Genomic DNA, 19,350 nt, shown 5'->3' on the forward strand with positions numbered 1-19,350 from the left:
CACTCATATTCTGGCATGTGGGTGGGTGCTTAATTGTTGATGGGTTATTCATTTGACAGATAGATGTCTTTGCGACTCCATTCCTATGTGAGTGGGTGTCTGTGTGTGGTTCCACAGAGACACCGAGAGGTTACACACATGACTGACTCGATAACTCGACTCCCTGGGTTGGGAGTCACCCCAGAGGTCAAAAAGGATCTTGTGTGTGCACTCATTCACCCATTCCTCAATTCAGCCTTCTCTCTCCCTTCTCTCCTCCTTCATCTCTCGTTGTGTCTAATGCAGCCATTACCGTGTGCCTCCTAGGTTGCAGGGAAATTTCCCGGGTGAGCGGGGGTGGGGGTGGGGTGGGTAGCTGGCAGGAGGTGGCAGCTCTGTCTTAGTGCATTGCCACACAAGGGCTGGATGGCTGTGTGTGTGAGACGAATGGGAGAATAAGGAGCTTCAGATGTGTATACGCATGTGTGCCTTATGTGCATTCATGGGTACATTTTAGACACTCTCTTTCTGACATTCATGTGATGCTTTCCCCATTAAAATTCACTACCTAACATAAAAAAAAACCTCTGCCTCCACTTCATCTGTGCTGGAGCTTGACTAAAGAACTCTTGACAGGTCAAAGTTAGGATCAAATATAGAGTAGGGCATGACATTAAACCCTAAATAGTGATTACTGCCCCACTCATGGTGATGAGCGAGGACATAATCTACTCCACGCTTATGTCTGATCATTTTCCCAAAGCTACTAAACCACTCATCACTGTCCAACGCCAAATCGGCATATGTCTCTCTTAGATTAGATTGGCCAAAGAGGATTATGCACTGTCTAAGAGTAGATGTAGCCTGGGGTTATCAAAATGCTATTCACTAAACTGTCCAGGGGCATTAAAGAGATGGTTACCATGAAATTTATAAATTGCAAGATGATTTCATACATACATTATTAAAGATTTGCCTTTTCTCTGCCTGAAAGTGAATGGCATAAAGGTGTTTCAAAATGTAGCTCTTTGTAAGGGTTCCTCAAAGTTGGCCTGCAAGATGATAACAAAAACATATACTGTATTTCTATTTGCAGTGTTTTATAGTGTATATGTTGATATTTTATGAAAGGTAAGACACAAAAATAAGATATGCACCGGGCTGCATGGACACATAAATAGAACAACACACCTCCATGGACGTTATAATGTTCAGTTTTTGTTGAAACTGTTGTGGAGACGTCCTGATTGAACTGTATTATCATTTTGGAGGAAGTATTTTGTGGTGCTGTTGAACTGTATAGCATTATTTAAGGTGGTGTTTCTGTTATCTAGTCCTGTTTGAGACTGTCTCATCCACTGCGTGAGAGACAGTTCTGGAAGCTCCCAGAGAAAAGCTTAATGGAGCGGCTGTGCGCTGCTTTTTAACATAGGTGGGGCGGTTAACCAGACGTACATTTGGAAAACCGACCAGTTGATCCTCATCCTGAAAGACATTTGTCTTGTAAAAGTAAAAAAATATCGTTTGAAAACAATTCCAGAGACGCATAAATCCTGCTTTTGAGGCTTGTCCGAGTCTGTTTTCGAGGGTGGTGTCTTCCTTGCCCTTGATGACTGGTGAGAACTGCAGTTTTAGGAGCTGTTTTTTCTTTTCACTCCAAGGAGCTACAGTGAGCCCGGGACATACTTGAAAACAAATGTCAACAACGAACAAAAAGGTGAAATTTATGCTTTGTGAGAACTTTTCAGACAGTATTTTTCAGTTTAGCAGTAGAAAAGACTTGTAGGATGAGCATTAACTGGTTGGTTTTGCAGATTAATGACTGGTTAACTGTCCCATTTCCATTAAAGTGCAGCTCACAGCTGCTTCAAGGCGCCTTTCTCTGGCAGCCCCAGAAAACAGCTATTATTTAGCCTACCCTCACTGATACAAACGGGGTGTATAAAATATGAGAAACACCTGCCAGCATAACACAATACAATTCAACAGCACCACAAACTGCAAACTCAAAAATGATCATGAAGTTGAATCAACTCTTCTCTGAAACAGTTTCAACATTACAACCTTCATGAGAGAGGATTTATTGCAGGACTATTGTATTAGACTGCACTAGTTTTAGTTTAGTGTACCAGCTAACTGAGTGTATATTATAAAAGAATAAATTACTAGGACCATTGTACAGTTCAGTAAAATACAGTGGAAGATGGCACATAGCCGCTAACATTTTTCTATCTCGCTTTTAGAGAAACACTCTCTGTGAAATCTCTGCTCCAGACTGTGTGACTGCATTAAAGGAACAAATGCCTGATTTATTTCAAAATAAGAGGTCTAACTCAAACCTGGAAAGTACAATTTGTTTTGTTTTCTATCTGTAAATGTCAAGGTCATATGATGGGTTGGGGTAGGTGTGGGATGCTGTGCAGTGTTTCATATCCTTGTGAACAGAGATTTCAAACCAGATGTAAGTCAATCCTCCATGATTGAAGGTATCTATACAGTGTGTGTATGTGTGTGTGTGTGAGAGAGAGAGAGAGCGAGAGAGAGAGAGAGAGAGACAGCTGACAGACTTTGAGAGTGTCCATAGGGAGTATCAGGCCATACCCTCAGTGGGAGATGAAAAATGATACACAGTCCACATCACATTTATCTTTCAAACACCATCTGTGTACTGTCACACACGCATACATCAGCACACATACACACACATGCTCGGACACAACCGCACGCTCAAATACTCCTCTCCAGAGAGCGACAGGGTCAGGAGGTCTGTGGTGTAATTGAAAGAGCACATGGTGCTACAGTCATTTTAAATGTTCAGGTCTTCATTAGTGTCTCGGATAGAAAATGTAAGAGCTGATTATGTTACTGCTGATTCAATCTAGCTGAATGAAAGCATATGGAAAAGATTCAGTTTAGGGAAATATACTCTTTTACCATAGTCACTATGGACAACCATTACAAAATCACATCATGATATGGCCTTGTGTGTTCAAGCAGAGTCCTTGATGTTTGTTCTCTCTCCTCCTTACAGAAAACAAAATCCTTCAACCCACTGACCTCATCGGCCTTCTCTTTTCATCTCTGACCCCTCTCACTCTTTCTCTCTTCCTCCTCTCCAAACTTTGCTTTCCTCCCTTGCTTCCACCTCCTTCCTCCACTCCCTAAATTACAGTTATTACGGTGTCAGCCCACCCTCCATGTAAGTGCAGCTTCAGAGGAGTCTAAAACATTTTAGTTCTGTTTCTAACGCCTGCTAGGGAGCAATTACAAGGCCACAACCATAGTCCCAAGACAGCCAAAGGCCTTTAAAGACTGGGGCTGGTCCACCACCAGTTCCCATCCCCCTTTCCACAACCAGCTGGTCGAAACCTCCAAAAAGCTGCTACAAGGTTTTATTTGCACACTCTACTATTCTGGTAATTTTATACAGACAGGGCAGATCAACAGAGGATAGAACTTAAAAGTCAAGGCTAAACTGTGACATCATATACTGTATGGTCAAACAATTAATAATTAATCAAATTAACAATAATATATGTCTGGCATATGATATGTCTGTTCTATGTACAGTAAAGTTCGTTGTATGCTGTAGCCAGGGCAAATTTTGTGAGTGAACCTTGAATGAATTTGAACTGACATATAATTTCATAAATAATAAAAATTTCTGTTGAACCTGACTCCCTGATGTTAAAGGTGTTTGGGCGGAAAAGGTGATTCTTTTCTTTGGCCACACTTCCTCAGACACTTCAAGAAAACAAATAATAAAGTCAAAAGCAGCTGAAAACACCATGGTAAAGTGTAATATATTTGTAACTGGATTACAATGTCATTTTAATTTCACACTAATAATAGAAACAGAGTAGGAGTGTTATTTGATTACTTCTTGTGCAGTGTGATAGCAGTGGGATCATATTGTTTCTGGTTCAGGACCTTAAAAAAATTGAATTCTGTGGACTAGCCTTTGTGATTTTAGATTTAGATTATGACAAAAAACAGAGGCTGGCGTGTTATCCTTTGACTTAGTTTGTGTTTAAGTCAATGTGCTGCTACATTGTCCCTAAAATTGGGACTATATATAAAAAGGGCTGTGATTCCTACAGTGTTCACCGAACATGGATGGGAAAACCTCTAAAACCCCTATAAGTACAAACTTATTGTCATAGTTTAATTTCAATTCAATGTGACAAATTACAGCCAAACAGAGAAAAACAAATAACACTCCTGACTACACTGCACATATTCTGTCAGGTGTGTATAACCTAGAAGAGATTTTGGCCATTAAAGTGTAAAACACACAAACTCTGGACTGCAATTCCCAAAGCTAGGCAGTCAGTCCTCTCCTGTCCAACTGACACCACATCTAAAAGAATGATTCACTAAACCACTGATAAAGTCATATCTCTGAGGCATGTCCACATCTCTAGACTCAGACTGACCATGGTGATGCATGACAATGGCTGCGGGTACTGAGCAAACCGTTACTCAAAAGGATGAGGACGGGGGTTGTGGCTTTTTAGGTCAATGATGCTGGAGAGGAAGAAGTGCAAGAGAGGGGTGGAGAGACAGTGTGAGGGGAGGAAGAGTTCAAACTCCTCAACAGCTCTTGGACGAAGCTGAAATCAACATACATTTAATACTGCCTGGCAGCGAGTTGAGAAGTGCCCCATTTCATCCCATTACTGACCCACATCACCCCTGTCATCTTCCTTCATCTTAACATCCTGAGCCCATCTCTCTTTTCCATCTCGTCATCAGGGAACCACTGCAGTCACACACACACACACACACACACACACACACACACACACACACAAAATTACACCACCTAACCTCAGACATGGCTCCTGAGGAATGATGAGTAGCAGCGTGACAGACAGAGAATGGTTGTCCCTTAGTGTTCACTGAGTCTATTCAGGTTCCACAATGAGACCCAAAGGCTGGCTCCTGGCATGTCCTGTCTCACGCCATTTATGACTCTGTCGTAGTAAATGTGTCTGAGTCTGGCTGCCATGAAGTAGTCATCTATACCTGCCAAAAGAGCTCTTGGCCTCTCGGCGCCCTGATGCTAACCAGGTAGACAAAACTAGACTTCCAAGATTTGTTCAGTGATGGAGACAGAGAGAAAGAGAAAATGTTGCTTATTGTAATTTCTGCAAAAATGTGTGCATCAAACCTGGCATTAGGTCATCACAGCAGACTTCTATGGATCCAGATGAGCAGTCGCTCAGTTCATCCATGGAAAGATCACCCTCCTGCACCTGCAGCCTGCCAAAACATCATGAACAAAGCCATTACGCATCTGTTACTGTACATGCAAATCACTTCAATATCGCTGATTACAATCAAACACACAAGCTCCTGTGTATGAAGGCAGAAGGACATGGACTTTTCCAGATGTGTAATTTCCATAAAAGCAAAATCACTGATGATCCATAAAGAACCGTAAATAATTCCATCATTATGAGGGTAAAAAGCATATGAATTTAAGTTCTTGTCTTGAACTTTATCTTATAAAAAAGCATTGTACACCAAGCATTCAATGAAAATGATTTTCAGCTTTGACTGATCTATTCATCATAGATTGATTCATTTCACTAATACCACACACACCACTCAACAACACGCAACAGAGACAGTGACTCTACCTTTTTAACTTACAAAATAAGGATTCTCTCTTTTCTTGTTTTTATCCCTCATCAGGAGAGACTACATGTGTATGAGAGAGGACAACAGTATATTGAGTGAGCCCAGAGGCTGTCAAGAGGACACTTTAACAATCAGCTCTGCTCCAGAAAACACCAAGTGTGTGTATGCATGCACACAAATGTATGACTGGAAGAGATACAAAGGAATTAGACTAAAATGGTCAAACAGACCTCTGGGGCTCGTCTTTAGTATCCAGAGTGGGGATCTGTGTGTGTGTGTGTGTGTGTGTGTGTGTGTGTCAGTAGAGAGGGACATCGTGAATATCTACGCGAAGAGAATGATCATATGATGATGACAGGAGAATAGTTTTACAAGGGGGTCAGTGAAGGAGGGCTCATGATGGAAGTCTTCATAAACTCAACTGTGTGTGTGTGTGTGTGTGTGTGTGTGTGTGTGTGTGTGTGTGAGTGCAGGCCACTCACCTGTAGCTGAAGGGAGCCACAGTAGCCATGTTGACTCTGGGTGTGTGAGTCTCTATGAACGAGGCCTCCTTCTCTGGGTTTTGATCCTGTGTATCAGCAGCCATCTTGGATATTACTGGCAGCGTGAATGTGATGGGTGGCAGCGGCAAAGGACAAGGAGAGGAGGCCAGACTGCTGTCCTCAGGAGTCCCCATCTCTTCATCTGACTGGCTCATGGAGCCGCTACGACCTCTGATGATATGCTCGCAGCTCGTTTGAGCGAGAGAGGGGCGAAGATTACTGTTGTTTGACATGGTGGACTGGGCCGGCTGGTTTTCTGGATGCTCTTCTTCTCTTTCTGGCGTGACCTCACTCGTTGTCACCAAGTTGGAGTTGTCCCCTCTCCTGAAGTGGTGCGGCTGACGCAGGTTGCTGGCTCCCAAGGCTTGGTTCTTATTGGTGAAGGTGGTCTTGTTGCGATTGCCATCATGTGTTGGGTTGTGAGTCAGGGCAGGTTTTCCCAAATCCAGTGTGTCTTTGGAGTGTGGCAGTGGTACTCGGCGCTGGGTCAGTGGGCTGCTGTAAGCAGAGCGAGACACCTGGGGAGCAGGTAGAGCTCCTGTCCGCTGGAACAGTTGACTTTTCAGGCTAGCATCTCTCAGCAGGTCCCTGGAGGAAGGCCCGGGGATGTTGGAGCTCCTTGGGCAAAGTAAGGGAGAGTGTGTGGGTGTGTGTGTGGGAGTATGTGTGGGTGTGTGTTTAGGGGTCTGTACTGAGGGCCTGGGGAGGTCGCTTGCCCGGCGTCGGGGGTCTGTTTTGGGTGAGGAGGGCAACAGGCTACGCGGGAGGGGGATTCCTGAAGAGGGAGGCCCATGGGGGGCCGACTTCACATTGACTCCCCCACTCATATCTGACCTAAATGTAGAAACACAAGGAGAGAGAGACACCTATGGTGAATCAAAACGTTAGACATAGTGGGTGGCTCTACTTTCAAGACACACCCACAGCAACAATATGAAACTATCAGTCACCAAAGCCCCCCCCCCTAAATAAGTTTGGTTATCCATTTAGAGGTTAATTACATACTTAAGTTCCATTGGAGATTAATCTAATCAGGTTTTTAACACAGAGCTCAGTAGGCATCCATGGCATGTGAGCATGTGAATCAAGCACATATGACAAACTGAGTCATGGTAAACCACGAGTTGAACTGCGCAATCAGATTTGCCTGCTAGGAGCTCGAAATACAAGAACAGCTTCAGATACAGACACATGCTCACTATAACATTTTATAGTGTAAGGTTCTCAAATAACTGATTTACTCCACATAATGAACTCAGCACTCCCCACACACACACACACATACTGCTCTCGACTGCTTTTAACACCTTCGGTGGAGGAATAGGTCTGTCCTCACCTGACTTGCTTTGATTCCACATATTCACAGCATCTGTTACCTCCTTCGTTGTCCCACTCAGACCTCCCAAGAGCTACAAAAGACATTTGATATTTTTTGTGTCCCTCTGTTTTACACAAACTGCAGTGAACATCTATTTCTACTTTCTACCTACTGTACAGCACACTTGCTTTGGAAGAGTGCAGCGCAAACAGATTTCAATATAATTATACACACACTCACAAATACACAGATTTAATGCTTAGCCCGTCTTGCCCTCTCTTAAATAGCGGAAATTTTGCTGCCAGAAGACTTCTTGGGAAACTGTCTTTAGCAAAGCAGAGATGTGTCAAATTAAGCCGTCAAAGTCACGAGGAGAACATGTTGGATTATTTCACAGCACATCTAATCATGGTATTGCACACAGTGTAATGTGGATCACACAAACACACACACATTTTCCCAGCAGTCTGAGCAAAAGGTCTGTCTTTTTCAGAATCCCTGCAGTGGAGGGAGGTTGACTGCAGAAGCTCAAAAACTCAAAACATTCCCCAAAATAACCTTTTAGCTGCTTATAAAGGAAAGGATAGTGTCTCTGTAGAGAGACCTTCCTCTCACCTACTTATTATATCAGACATAGTGACACAGTGCTCTGTCATAGTTGACTCAATGCTAATGCGCAGCAGTGTACAGCAGCGCCGATGCAGCAATAGGTAAACAGAGACAGATGTGATCATCCATCCTCCTTTCCCCTCATTTCTCTTTCTAAATTCCTCCTCCCCCTCATTCCCGTAACCCCCCCTGTGTCTGTTTCTCTCTGTCTCCTTTTCTCTCACTCTTTCTCTTGGGAGGTCGAGTCAGTAATGAGCATCAGAATTTCTGTCTGATAAAATTCCTGCTAAGGTTTCCAGGAGCACAGGTGCAGTCTGGGTATGTATCTATATGTATGGAAATTGGCTATTCCCTGGGGACACACAGGGGTCATACTGGTACTACTGCAGCCCACGTAAGAATGTACAGAGGCTCAGCTGGTGTTGGGGATTTCTGTGTTGATAAATACACAGAAAGAGCAAGAAGCCAGAGGTAAAAAAAAAGACACAATGAGACATTTCTGCTGACTGAACCCAGCGGCTGTAAGAGGGTGAAAATCTGGCAAATCAATTTCTGGTCTGATTTCCTCACAGATAAGACGATGTTTTACAGCACAAGCCTGTCACACATATAGAGTATGTTCTCTGTGTCATGTGCTCAGACTCCATATAGGCTTCAAAGACAAGATCCCTCTGTATCTTTCTGTTACATAAGTGCTTCTACAATGGTCAGATTGTTGGCTCGCCGATGTTTACTGTAGGTCTAATGGCTCATCTGGTTATAGAACTTAGTTAAGAAAGTGTAGTAATCTGTGGAGTTGTCTAAAAATAAACAAATATGAAAGAAAAAAGATTGTTAGCATACAGGTGAGGTATGCTTTAGGGTTAGTCGGTTAGTAGTTAGGCCTGCTTCCTCGGGCCTTCCTTGATCAACTGTCATTTTTTCCCCTTTTTTGATTAAATGATTAATCAAAAAGTCCATAAAACCTCTCACAATTTTACAAAAGCAAAGGTGACGTTTTCAAATTGCTTGTTTTGACTGACAGACAATTCGAATCAGCTGATGTATTCAACTCAGAGAAAAGCAGCATTGTTAAAGGCTGAAACGAGATTTCCTGGCATATTTGTGTGATAACTGAGACAAACCATTAATCAGTTATCAATATTGCTGTAAAGGAATCAAACAAATTACCAGTTTGTGACATGCATTAGTGTGTCTGTGACATTCACAGATACAGACAATGTTCATCACACAGAATGTGTGTATAAAACCATTTCAAAATAGCAATTCAAAGTGCTTTACATCAAGGCAAAAAAAAATTCAAGCTAAAACTTGACTTGAAGATTAAATGAAATCAGGCCACTAAAAGTAGAAAGAATGAAACTAAACAAAATACCCAACAGTACGCTAACTAAATCAGACAAAAGCTACCAACACAAAGATGGTAACAAAAAAATAATGACAATTTAAATTTTTTGCTGAAGGAGACTGTAATGACTGGGGTGAGTGTTTGACTAGTCCCCCGTCATTATGCAAGGGTGGTACTGACATCTGCTGGATATGGCAGGCAACTGCACCAGCAGGGACCCTGATTTCTTCACTTCTCCTCTATTCTGTGTAATTTTCTGCCTCCAAATATCTCCAAATATCCAGGAGTTGCACTAGATGAGACACGAAAGGCAGCAATTTTAGGTATGTACTTTCTGGGTGGAGGGTGAAAAGAAGATAGCGGGGCAGCTTTTAACTTCATAACCACATTACACCATTTTAGCTTCCCTGTCCCATGACACACAAAGCCTGAACTGAGTTTGGTCTGATCAAAGAAACATCCCATCTCTCTCTCTCTCTCTCACACACACACACACACAAAAGGCTCACATACAAGGGTGAGCCTTGTGACGAACACTCTCTGACTCATCACAAAATCAATAAATGAGGCGGTAGCACAGATTTCTGTTAGTGAACTGAAGGGCATTAGCAGTGCCTGTGTTTGTGAGTGTGTGTGTGTGTGTGTCGCCCAATCTGTGAAGTCGACAATAAATGAATGTAATTACTTCTATAATGACAACAACAAACACAACAGCAATAATGCAGGTGTCATAAATCATCTTACAAGTGTGCCAGTGACACACACTGGTGCTGTCAGGATTCTTGGAAAGGCAGAGTTTCCTTAGAAGTCACCACAGAATAAAAATAACAACATGTGAAGCTCATGAACAGCTTATGAAGAAATGTCATGTGTCAGAGCTGCTGTCCCACATGTGTCTTACCTGTCACTGGGGTACCGAGTCTTTCAGTGTGCCGTTAGGCCGAGCGGGCAGAGCCGGCAGGATGGAGGTCACACTTCTCCGATGTCCCAGGAACAATGGGCTGTTTTTTCCTGGATCACGGTTGCATCCTTACCGCTGCCCTCTCATTGGTCCGCGCCGCCTCACCATTCACCAAGACAGGAAGCTGTAACAAACAGTAACGACATTTTCATCCAATCAGGGCTCCCTATAACAAAGTGACTCATTTTAAAGTGACTTTCTTTGATGAAATCAATGTTCTCATCTTTTGGCAAAAAAATTATAATTTCACACACGCACACACACACATACACAGACACACAGACAAAGTGTCTGTTGGAACAATGAGGACTGTTGTTTTTTTTTATGATGAGTCAGTGACCCAAATGGAAATTTACTTGGCATACAGTGACCCACAATGACCATCCTGACACAACATAGCTTTTAAGTCATAAAAAACACGTATCTCTATATTTCAACTGCACAAAAACACTTTCTTTTTTTTCTAAGTTTTGCCATCAATCTCCTCACAATGTATTTTTCATGTCAGACAATGGGCTTTGTAAGTGTTTCATTTACTGAGGATTACCAGTTGGACTGAATTCAAAACACAAAAATGACCAAAACTGGTGTCACAAGGTTTTCAGTGCAGCACAATCCAACCACACGGAGAAGTCATCAGATGAGGAGTCTCAAGATTTCTTCCGAAGGAGTGTGAATCACTCACAAACTGGGAGAAAGATGCACGTCACACACACACACTCACACTCCAGATGTACTCATTATAGAAGCTAGTATAGTGGTACAAACACAAGCACCCGCAAACTAAACAGGACAGAGCATAACCAGACTACCAGCAATATAAACATAACCATGTGTGCACAAACAGTTTCCCTCCGTTCTGTTCCACTGCTGCTGATCCTCTCCACACATCCACCTCAGATGTACACACACTACAGTATGTATGTTATGCATGCTGCACTGAGTCATACAGCCCCTATAACGCTGACTCAGGCCGATCACATCATGTCACCCCTGGTTAATAGGACACCCCCACCTCTCTCATCCCCTCTCCACCTCTTTTCATCCCACTTAAGCTCTGCCTTTCTCTCTGTTTGCCTCTCTCTTTCACTCATCTGCCATCCCTCTGTTACGGTGCTGCTGATTGCGAGACCGCTGTGAACGTGTTCAGAGATCAAGATACAGTGTTTGTATTTATCTGCTCACAGAATCATAGTTGGATTTGCACAGATGAGAGAAGACGAGGTTCACACAAACAGCAGGAAATACACAATCACAGTCAAATTAACACATGACTGAAAACAGAAACATTTAATACTAACTTAAGCAAAATAAACACAAGGCTACACTCACCCTCTGCAAGCATCAGGATACAAAGCATCAAGTGAGTTTGTCTCCAATCTGTATGCTGCTGAGTGCGTCCAGCTGAGTCCCTGCCTTTGCTTCCGTCTACTTCTGCCTGTCAGGCCCCTGAGCTGCGAGCATGTGTATTTCTGTGTGTGTCCCTGTCTGTCATTCCTCTCCTCTATCACGTCATGCCGCTCTGCTGCTGCCGCAGTACGCCTGCAGCCATATCCCCGCCCCTCTCTTTCTTTTTTGCCTCCCTTCATCACAGTCACAGTCTCTCTCTCTCTCTCTCTCTCTCTCTCTCTCTCTCTCTCAGTAATGGACCTGTTGGCTGTGCTCCCTCCCTCTCTGAGGTGAAATATAAGCTCAGCCAAGGCAGAGACAGGCAGGCCCATTAGCTGGATGAGTGCGGTTTGTGTGTCTGTGTGTGTGTACACGTGCACGGCTGCCTGTATAGTGTGAGTAATACATGGTAATTAAGCAGATGTGGCCACAAATGTGAAAAGCCCAAACCCATCATCCGGCTTTCGAGGTCTAATTGGTGGTCAGAGAAAGCAGGATGAAAAAAGACACACGAAAAAAAAAAACAGTATTCTAATGATAGCTCCTCTGACAACACACAATCACCCACACACATACATCAGATGTCTGTATCTGTGTCTGTAGTCGGTGCACATGCCTGCATGAGCAAGCCCCCTGAAGGAGGAGCAGCCCATCCATCACTCCTCTAATTTGTCCCATACCTCTAATGAAAAGGGAAGGGACGGGGTGAGAAAGGGAAATGAGGGAGACACAAAAGAGCAGAGAGAGAGGCTGGAAACAGGAGGCAGTGATGGAGAAATCAACATGTGCAGAGTAAAGCCTCTTGACGTCTTTCCCCAGCTGGCGAACAGAGAGAAACAATACACGTCCCCAGATCTGACCTTGAACATCTCCTTGCTTGTCCAGATTGCCTGTCTGTCTTCATCAGCAACAGATCATAAAATTCTCATCACTTGCAGCCAGTCCACAGTTTACAAACAGAAGGAAATGTTGTTTAAATGCAATGAAATGGAGGTGTAAAAAACACTTAACTGGCCCCAAATATGTTTTTATTAGCAATTTTACAACTGGACTTCATTCACTTTAGCTATTGGCAGGTTATTTAAGGTTATCTAAGTTTAACAGAAAGAAATCTGGTTATTTTGTGTTTTTTCTCTTTTCTTTTGCTTATCAATCTCTTTCTCCGCAGCCACTTCTGTGTTTTCCTCTGCGTCTCCAATTCTATGTCTCTTCTCTCTTCTCATATTTCTGCTGAGCTGGCTTAAAGTTTGACACACTGACATAAGGGACAGTCCTGAATATTTAATGAAGATTGTGATACACAAACAGGATCAATGTCTCTGTATTACCCCATTTTCACAATGTATATTCAGCAGCTCTAAGTATTGTTCGAAATGTTATTTTGAGAATCATGATGTGTTGTTCTCTTACTGTGTGTGTATTTCGTCAATCATTGGACTGAACAGGGTCTTTGCAGCCTTGATCTTGCAGTGAATTACAGCTCGTAGCTCTCTGGCTGATCACATATTGATCAGGCATTGACTGGCTGCGCCAACCCTTGACTTTGTCTGCAAGTCTCTGCTGGAGAAATACATAAATAATGGATAATGTGCCCAGTTTAACAGCAGTATCATTATAAACTGACAAATGCTATTAGAACACAGTGTGCTGCCCAAAAAGCACAGCACCTCCCCCACACATGCAGGACACATGCACACTGTATACATACACCCCCCCCCCCTTCTTTCCCCCACATGTATGCACATACAGTACAGTCTGCCATTCACGCTGCAGCCCACAAACACTTAAGTGCTCACCCCCAAATACTCACATTAATGCTGAGGCCCCTCCTCTGTTTTCTCCGGCTCCAATAAATCCCAAACTATTGGATTTATATGTGTGAAACTGATCAACAGCAAACACTCTGAGGTTGGCCACAAGCACAAAACACACCCAAATGATCTGTTGCTTTGACTCGGTGGCTCATGAAACGGGAAGTGACTTGTAACAGAAGGATTATGGGTAGGAGCATGCAAGTGTCTGCAATGAGAGAGTGTGTGTGTGTGTGTTTGTGTGTGTGTGTGTGTGTGCGTGTGTGTGTGTGTGCGTTGAGGGGAGGGGGTTAATGTCATAACTAATCTTCTGATGTCCCCCAAGGCATGTCCACCCCCCCATGAGAGACAGACCCTGACAGACGCTGTTGTCACAATGGGACACTTGTATCACTGTCACCCCAAGGGGCATCTGGAGGGATGAGGGGGTGGGGGTGGGTTACTCTAACATGTTGACTGTCTGGAACATGGGGTCTCAGATGTGTAGCTTCAATGAAATGCGTAAAATAAAACAACAAAACAACAAAAAACAAAAAACAAAAAAAACACACACACACTCAAACGCTCTCTCTCTCTTTCGCCCAAACACACACACACACACACACACACACAGGACAAGTACTGTACTGATTCAGCTTAGAGGAAGTCACCAGTTCCCTGTGAAAGTTTGTATCTAATTACCATAGTTCTCCATCCAAAGTATATCAGCATCCCGAGTTTGTCCCCCTCTATATATATATAGTGAGTATGACTGTGCCTCATGTGACTGCCCTGTTAACAACTGTTGGCAGCAGACTGCCCCACTACAGAATACCAGTTTGAGACGAAGAAAAACCAGACAGTAAAATTATGAACTACTGTTACATACAGGAGTATATGCAGGAAATTCATCATTTATTTTTTTAAATGTCTTTTTTTATTGATATTTTAAATCCATCCATTCAGCCCCAATGCCAGCCTAACATGACATCTCCTTCTTAAATCTCATGTCATTAATAGAACTTTTTTCACAGCAGACAGTTTTGCTGTCAAAATATCCAAAGTCTGCTCTGAAAAAGGTCTTGACAGATGACTTACACAGGGCACTAATCATTTCACCAGCCAGGAACTAAACGTTGATCTATCTCCTGTTTTTAATTACAATACAGTATTATTACAAAGCCTGTTTGTGTTAAGGTCAGCTGATGATGTTCAGTGGAGGAAGTTTTATTCTAAAACTCAGTTTGCACAGGTTACATTACAACAGATGTGTATTTCAGTGTGTGGAGTCAAACTGTCGAATTCTTTGGTGAATAATTACATTGTGTCATGTACAGACACCAAATAAATGGATGTTATAAACTTAAAAAAGGATGTTTATGGTTGATATTCTGTAACTAGTTGTGTATGTGTGCATTTTGATGTTTACATGTGCCTTAAAAGTTTGTTGAATGTGTTGGCATCAGCAGACAAGCTACAGTATGTTGCCTATTCTGAGAAGCGGGCCTGTGATATTTTTCCTCTTCCTGCTGCTTTTATTCCTACTGCTTTTTTGGATTGTGGTGAAACAGTAAAAATAGCACATTTAGTATGGCCGATACTTTGTGAACAGTTATTAAAGATTCCATTCATCCATTTTGCATTTTGCCTGCAGGTCCCCAGATAAATCAAGTCTTCATCAAACACAGACAAACATCTGGCCAATAATTTTGGTTTAGCATAGTCTTTAATTGTGTATAAAGTAAAAAAAAAAAAAAGGATGATAGAAATCTTGGAGGAATAGGCTCGTTTATATCTTAATGTTGATTTCTAATTTGTCATCAGTTGACAGTTGACTGGCATCTTCAAAATCTGCCCTTTGATAAACACAGCTGCCGTAGTGTAAACCTCTAGACTCTTTCTGCTTTTACAATAGCTGTGCTGACATGTTAAACCAGCTTAGATCACAGGCAGTTGAAATTCCCACCCAGTCCCAATAACAGCACTGACAGAGATGTGACAGTCACCCATCTTCACAGGTAAGCATCACTGCTACCCCCATCTGACAATTACCTCTTCTTTCTTTTTCCATGTGATTTTTTTGGTTATACATGTATTTTTTTAGCTGATCTCTCTCTTGAACTAACACTAGCAAATTGTGCAAACTGTCTTTTTTTGAAGAATAAGAACTTTACTATGACCACACCCTTTTCATTGGTCTCCAGTTATTTTTTACTGAATATTTCTTCACATCAGCAATAGCTGATAAGACATGAACGTGTAAATACCGCCCCCTGCTGACATTATTTCAAACCATGATTCTGAGCTAGATATTTTTGGAAACATACATTCATTATCATACTATATCCCAATGCACACAAATTTAATCTTAATGAACATTAATCTATTGCCTACATTACATAATTTAACAATACATTTCACTGAGAAAAAGAAGCTTCTTTAAATTGAAAGCCTGTGGATGAGATGTGACAATGAATTAAGAATGTGTGTAATGTAAACATGATGAAAATTAGATATAAAACAGAGATATGATTATCAACACTGCATAACTGTAGGAGTGAAAGTTTATTTTAAAATTCTCTTTTCTTTTTTGGTAAAACATGGTGGTGAAAAAAATACTTTTCATTTTGCTTCTTCTTGTTTTCTTCTTGTTTTCTGTGACTACACACTGATCTGTAGTTAGAGGGCTGCCGATTTATGTAGAGAGGGTAGGTGCAATAAGCTGTAGCTTCAGCTTACACCTTTTTGGCCAATATTGGTGTGTGTTTTTTTGTTTTTGCTTATTTTTTTGTATGTGTTTTTATATGTATATGGATGGAAATAAAGTCAAAAAAGAAGAAAAAAAAGAAATTTGAAATAATTGATTTTAAATATTTTATAACTGTGAAGTGAACAATATGTTGATTTATTCCATCCAAGGTTTAGTTAGGAAAAAATCATCCATTAACAAAAAAGTGAAAGTCAAAGGCAAAATACTGTAGACAGAACAGCAAAATTTGCAAGTTAAAGGTCATGCCCAGATAGGTTAAAATCTGAGGTGGAAATCAGAGTGTGGACATCAGACAAGACAAGAAGGAGCAAGACCAAGATCTGGTCTAATAAACAAGAAAACCTTTTCCAATTTTGAAAAATCTAAATCTTGATGATTTAATCATTAAAATAATTGAAAAAACAGATGAAAGACAGACAATTTACCTGAAATGTATGATTATGGTTATTCCTATAAAACTGCACATAGACATCAGGTAAGGTATTTCATCTTATACTGACTATACTCTGCTGCCATCATCAAACTCTTCAAAGGTGAGTCTGACCACCTAACCCCTTCGGTTTCATATGAACTGCTTGACAATAACACCACCACAGCAGGCCAGACATTACACTGTGTGTCCTGTATTGCAGGTTATCTAGCAAATATGGCATCAAATCAATCTGAAAAGACACAGGACTGTGGCCACTCCTCCTTCACAGAAAAGATGTAATCCCAATCCTGTTTCCCAGGGAGTCAGAGGCACAAGTCACCCCTCAGGTACTGAAGCCAAGGCACAGCTAACACGGGTCTAATGCTACATGCAGGCCTTTATGCAGATAGGGTTGAAGTTTACTTCACTATAGTTCCTACAAAAAACACTACATTTATTTTGGGGAAAGGAAATAAGGAGCGCCAAAATGTTACTCACTACACTCACTGATTTATTACAGTGACCAGTATTGCCCCTTAAATTCCAAAACTTACACCATATCATAAATAAAACAGGGAGTGTATCTTTACTATTAAAACAGTACTCCAGTGACTTAGCATTGCACTCCTATAATAGTGTTGGGCTCATGATGGACCTAAAAAAATAATCAAAACTGATGTAGCACAACCAGTGATACAGTCTAGTTTACTCTGAGTAGCCTATCCTACACTACCCACAATGCAACTTGCTGACGGTTCAGTCAGTGATTCTGGTATGTTAATGCAGCTAATGTAGCCTTGAGTCAGAGGTGAGGAGCAGGCTACAGAGGTCTGATAAACTGTCCTCTTTATAACTCCACAGCACCAGATTTATGATCTCTTGGTTTGTCTTTACTTGAAATGTAAGTTAAACAAAAACAAAAGATTATTCATAAACAATAACTGTTAAGGAGTTCACATTAATTCCCACTCATTGCCACTGTATCTACTGCACCACTATTACATTCTAAGAAGATCATAGATTGTTTTGAATACAGTTGGAGTTACATGTGATCTTGCACTGCATCATATGGCCTTCATCTGTAACTGTCATCTTTGAGAGATACAAAGTAGAAAATGACGATGAGTCAGACATCACGGACGTATGTCGAGTGTCTGGCTACTTAAAAACATTTACTGAAAACCTTCAGTATGACTATTTTTACAGTGATATCTTTGTGGAGACTGTAGCATGAGGTCTGTTCAGCAGATTCTGTGTTGTCTAACCAGCTGCTATTTTAACACAGCGTCTCCAGCTGAGCTAAAGAGTCTCGTAAAGTTCTGGATAGGGTGGGAGGTGCCAGCCACAGAGATGAGGGTGGAAGCAGTAGAGGCCACACTTTCCACCGCCTCAAAATGTTTTGAGAAGCTGAGGCTGCAGAGGCATTATACAGTATACAAAGCACTAGATCAAGATTTGTGTACATGCATATCAGCCAGTTACAGCAGTTCTTTTATTACTTGTCTTTTTCTAAACACATTTGCTTCCATAGCACATTTTACATTTCTTCTTGCAACTCTTAATTTTTAGTTCAGAGGTTCAAAAGTTCCATTTATTCATATGGAAATTACAATACTACCCTCCTAATTAAACAGTTGTTGTATTGGCTATAGCTTCATGCTGGTGAAGTATGTGGTCATGAATTAATGGTTGTATTTCCAAGAACTGACAACCACAATGAGTAGCCTGACTACCAATGCAACTAATAATTATATTCATTATCGATTCTGCTGATGACTTACTCAAAAAATGTTTACATGCCCAGTTCCTTCAAAACAGTAAATCCTCACACTGGATAAGAAGGAAAAAGCAAATATTAAAAAAATAAAATAATAAATAGATTTCATTGCAGAAATTATTTCCACTTTATAACCTTCTTACTCTTGTATTTGAAATTTAAAAATGCCCAACAAACAACAGACAAACATGCAGAGCGTCATTATCATCCTTCCTGCATGTCACTGATATTAACGATATACATGAAATATCTTAAAGCACATACGAATAAGTGTATTAATGGTTTGTACGGTGGCCATCTAGCTCTTTTACTGATGTCCAGTACCCACAATGACCACATGATGGTAGCAGATATCAATTATTGTAGAGCTGAATGCTCTTCATCCACCCTGCTTTCTCTTACTGCATTAGCAAGCAGCTCCTCAATCAATTTCTTTTAATGTCTTCTCATTCATTAAGCATATCTGAGTGGCCTTTAACAGCTGGTCTCTAAAGGTCATTTAAGGTTGTGGTGATAAAGTACAAAGGCTGGAATTACTTTGACACGGCATCCTATTTACTATGTAAGAGGGAAAACAGCTGATTTTCCATTTTACTCTTCAAACTGATTAAATGTTAAAGGTTAACCTCTAGACAGAGGTAGAGCGGAAAATTTATCTTATCAGATTAAACGTGGAATAAAAGAAAGAAAAATACCCATAGTTAAACAAAATCTGACAACATCAAGGATAATCAGAGGACCATTCAGGATAATACTCAATTTACTGCTTAATCTAGAGGGGAGATATTTTCCCTATATTTCTGTGAATC

General features: G+C 41.3%; 1 protein-coding gene across 11 annotated transcripts in view; it reads right to left on the bottom strand.

Annotated features, from left to right (window-relative positions):
* Positions 1-19,350, bottom strand: part of nav1a (neuron navigator 1a) — a 100,794-nt gene that overhangs the window by 75,623 nt on the left and 5,821 nt on the right. For 8 of the 11 annotated variants that reach the window (XM_071476309.1, XM_071476303.1, XM_071476313.1 and 5 more), the window contains 3 exons: positions 10,344-10,527; positions 6,108-7,001; positions 5,153-5,244 (listed from right to left, as the gene is read on the bottom strand). In XM_071476309.1, coding sequence (XP_071332410.1) covers positions 5,153-5,244; positions 6,108-6,994 — 979 coding nt within the window. In that variant the 5' untranslated portion in view covers positions 6,995-7,001; positions 10,344-10,527. Of the gene's footprint in view, positions 1-5,152; positions 5,245-6,107; positions 7,002-10,343; positions 10,528-11,735; positions 11,881-13,202; positions 13,353-13,602; positions 13,683-19,350 lie in introns of those variants that run through there. The other 3 variants (XM_071476308.1, XM_071476305.1, XM_071476306.1) reach the window with 3 other exon arrangements.

Source organism: Trachinotus anak, unplaced genomic scaffold, assembly GCF_046630095.1.
Source record: "Trachinotus anak isolate AG129_WGS33_773 ecotype Australia unplaced genomic scaffold, CSIRO_AGI_Tana_v1 ptg000004l, whole genome shotgun sequence".
In the NCBI taxonomy this organism is placed as follows: Eukaryota; Metazoa; Chordata; class Actinopteri; order Carangiformes; family Carangidae; genus Trachinotus; species Trachinotus anak.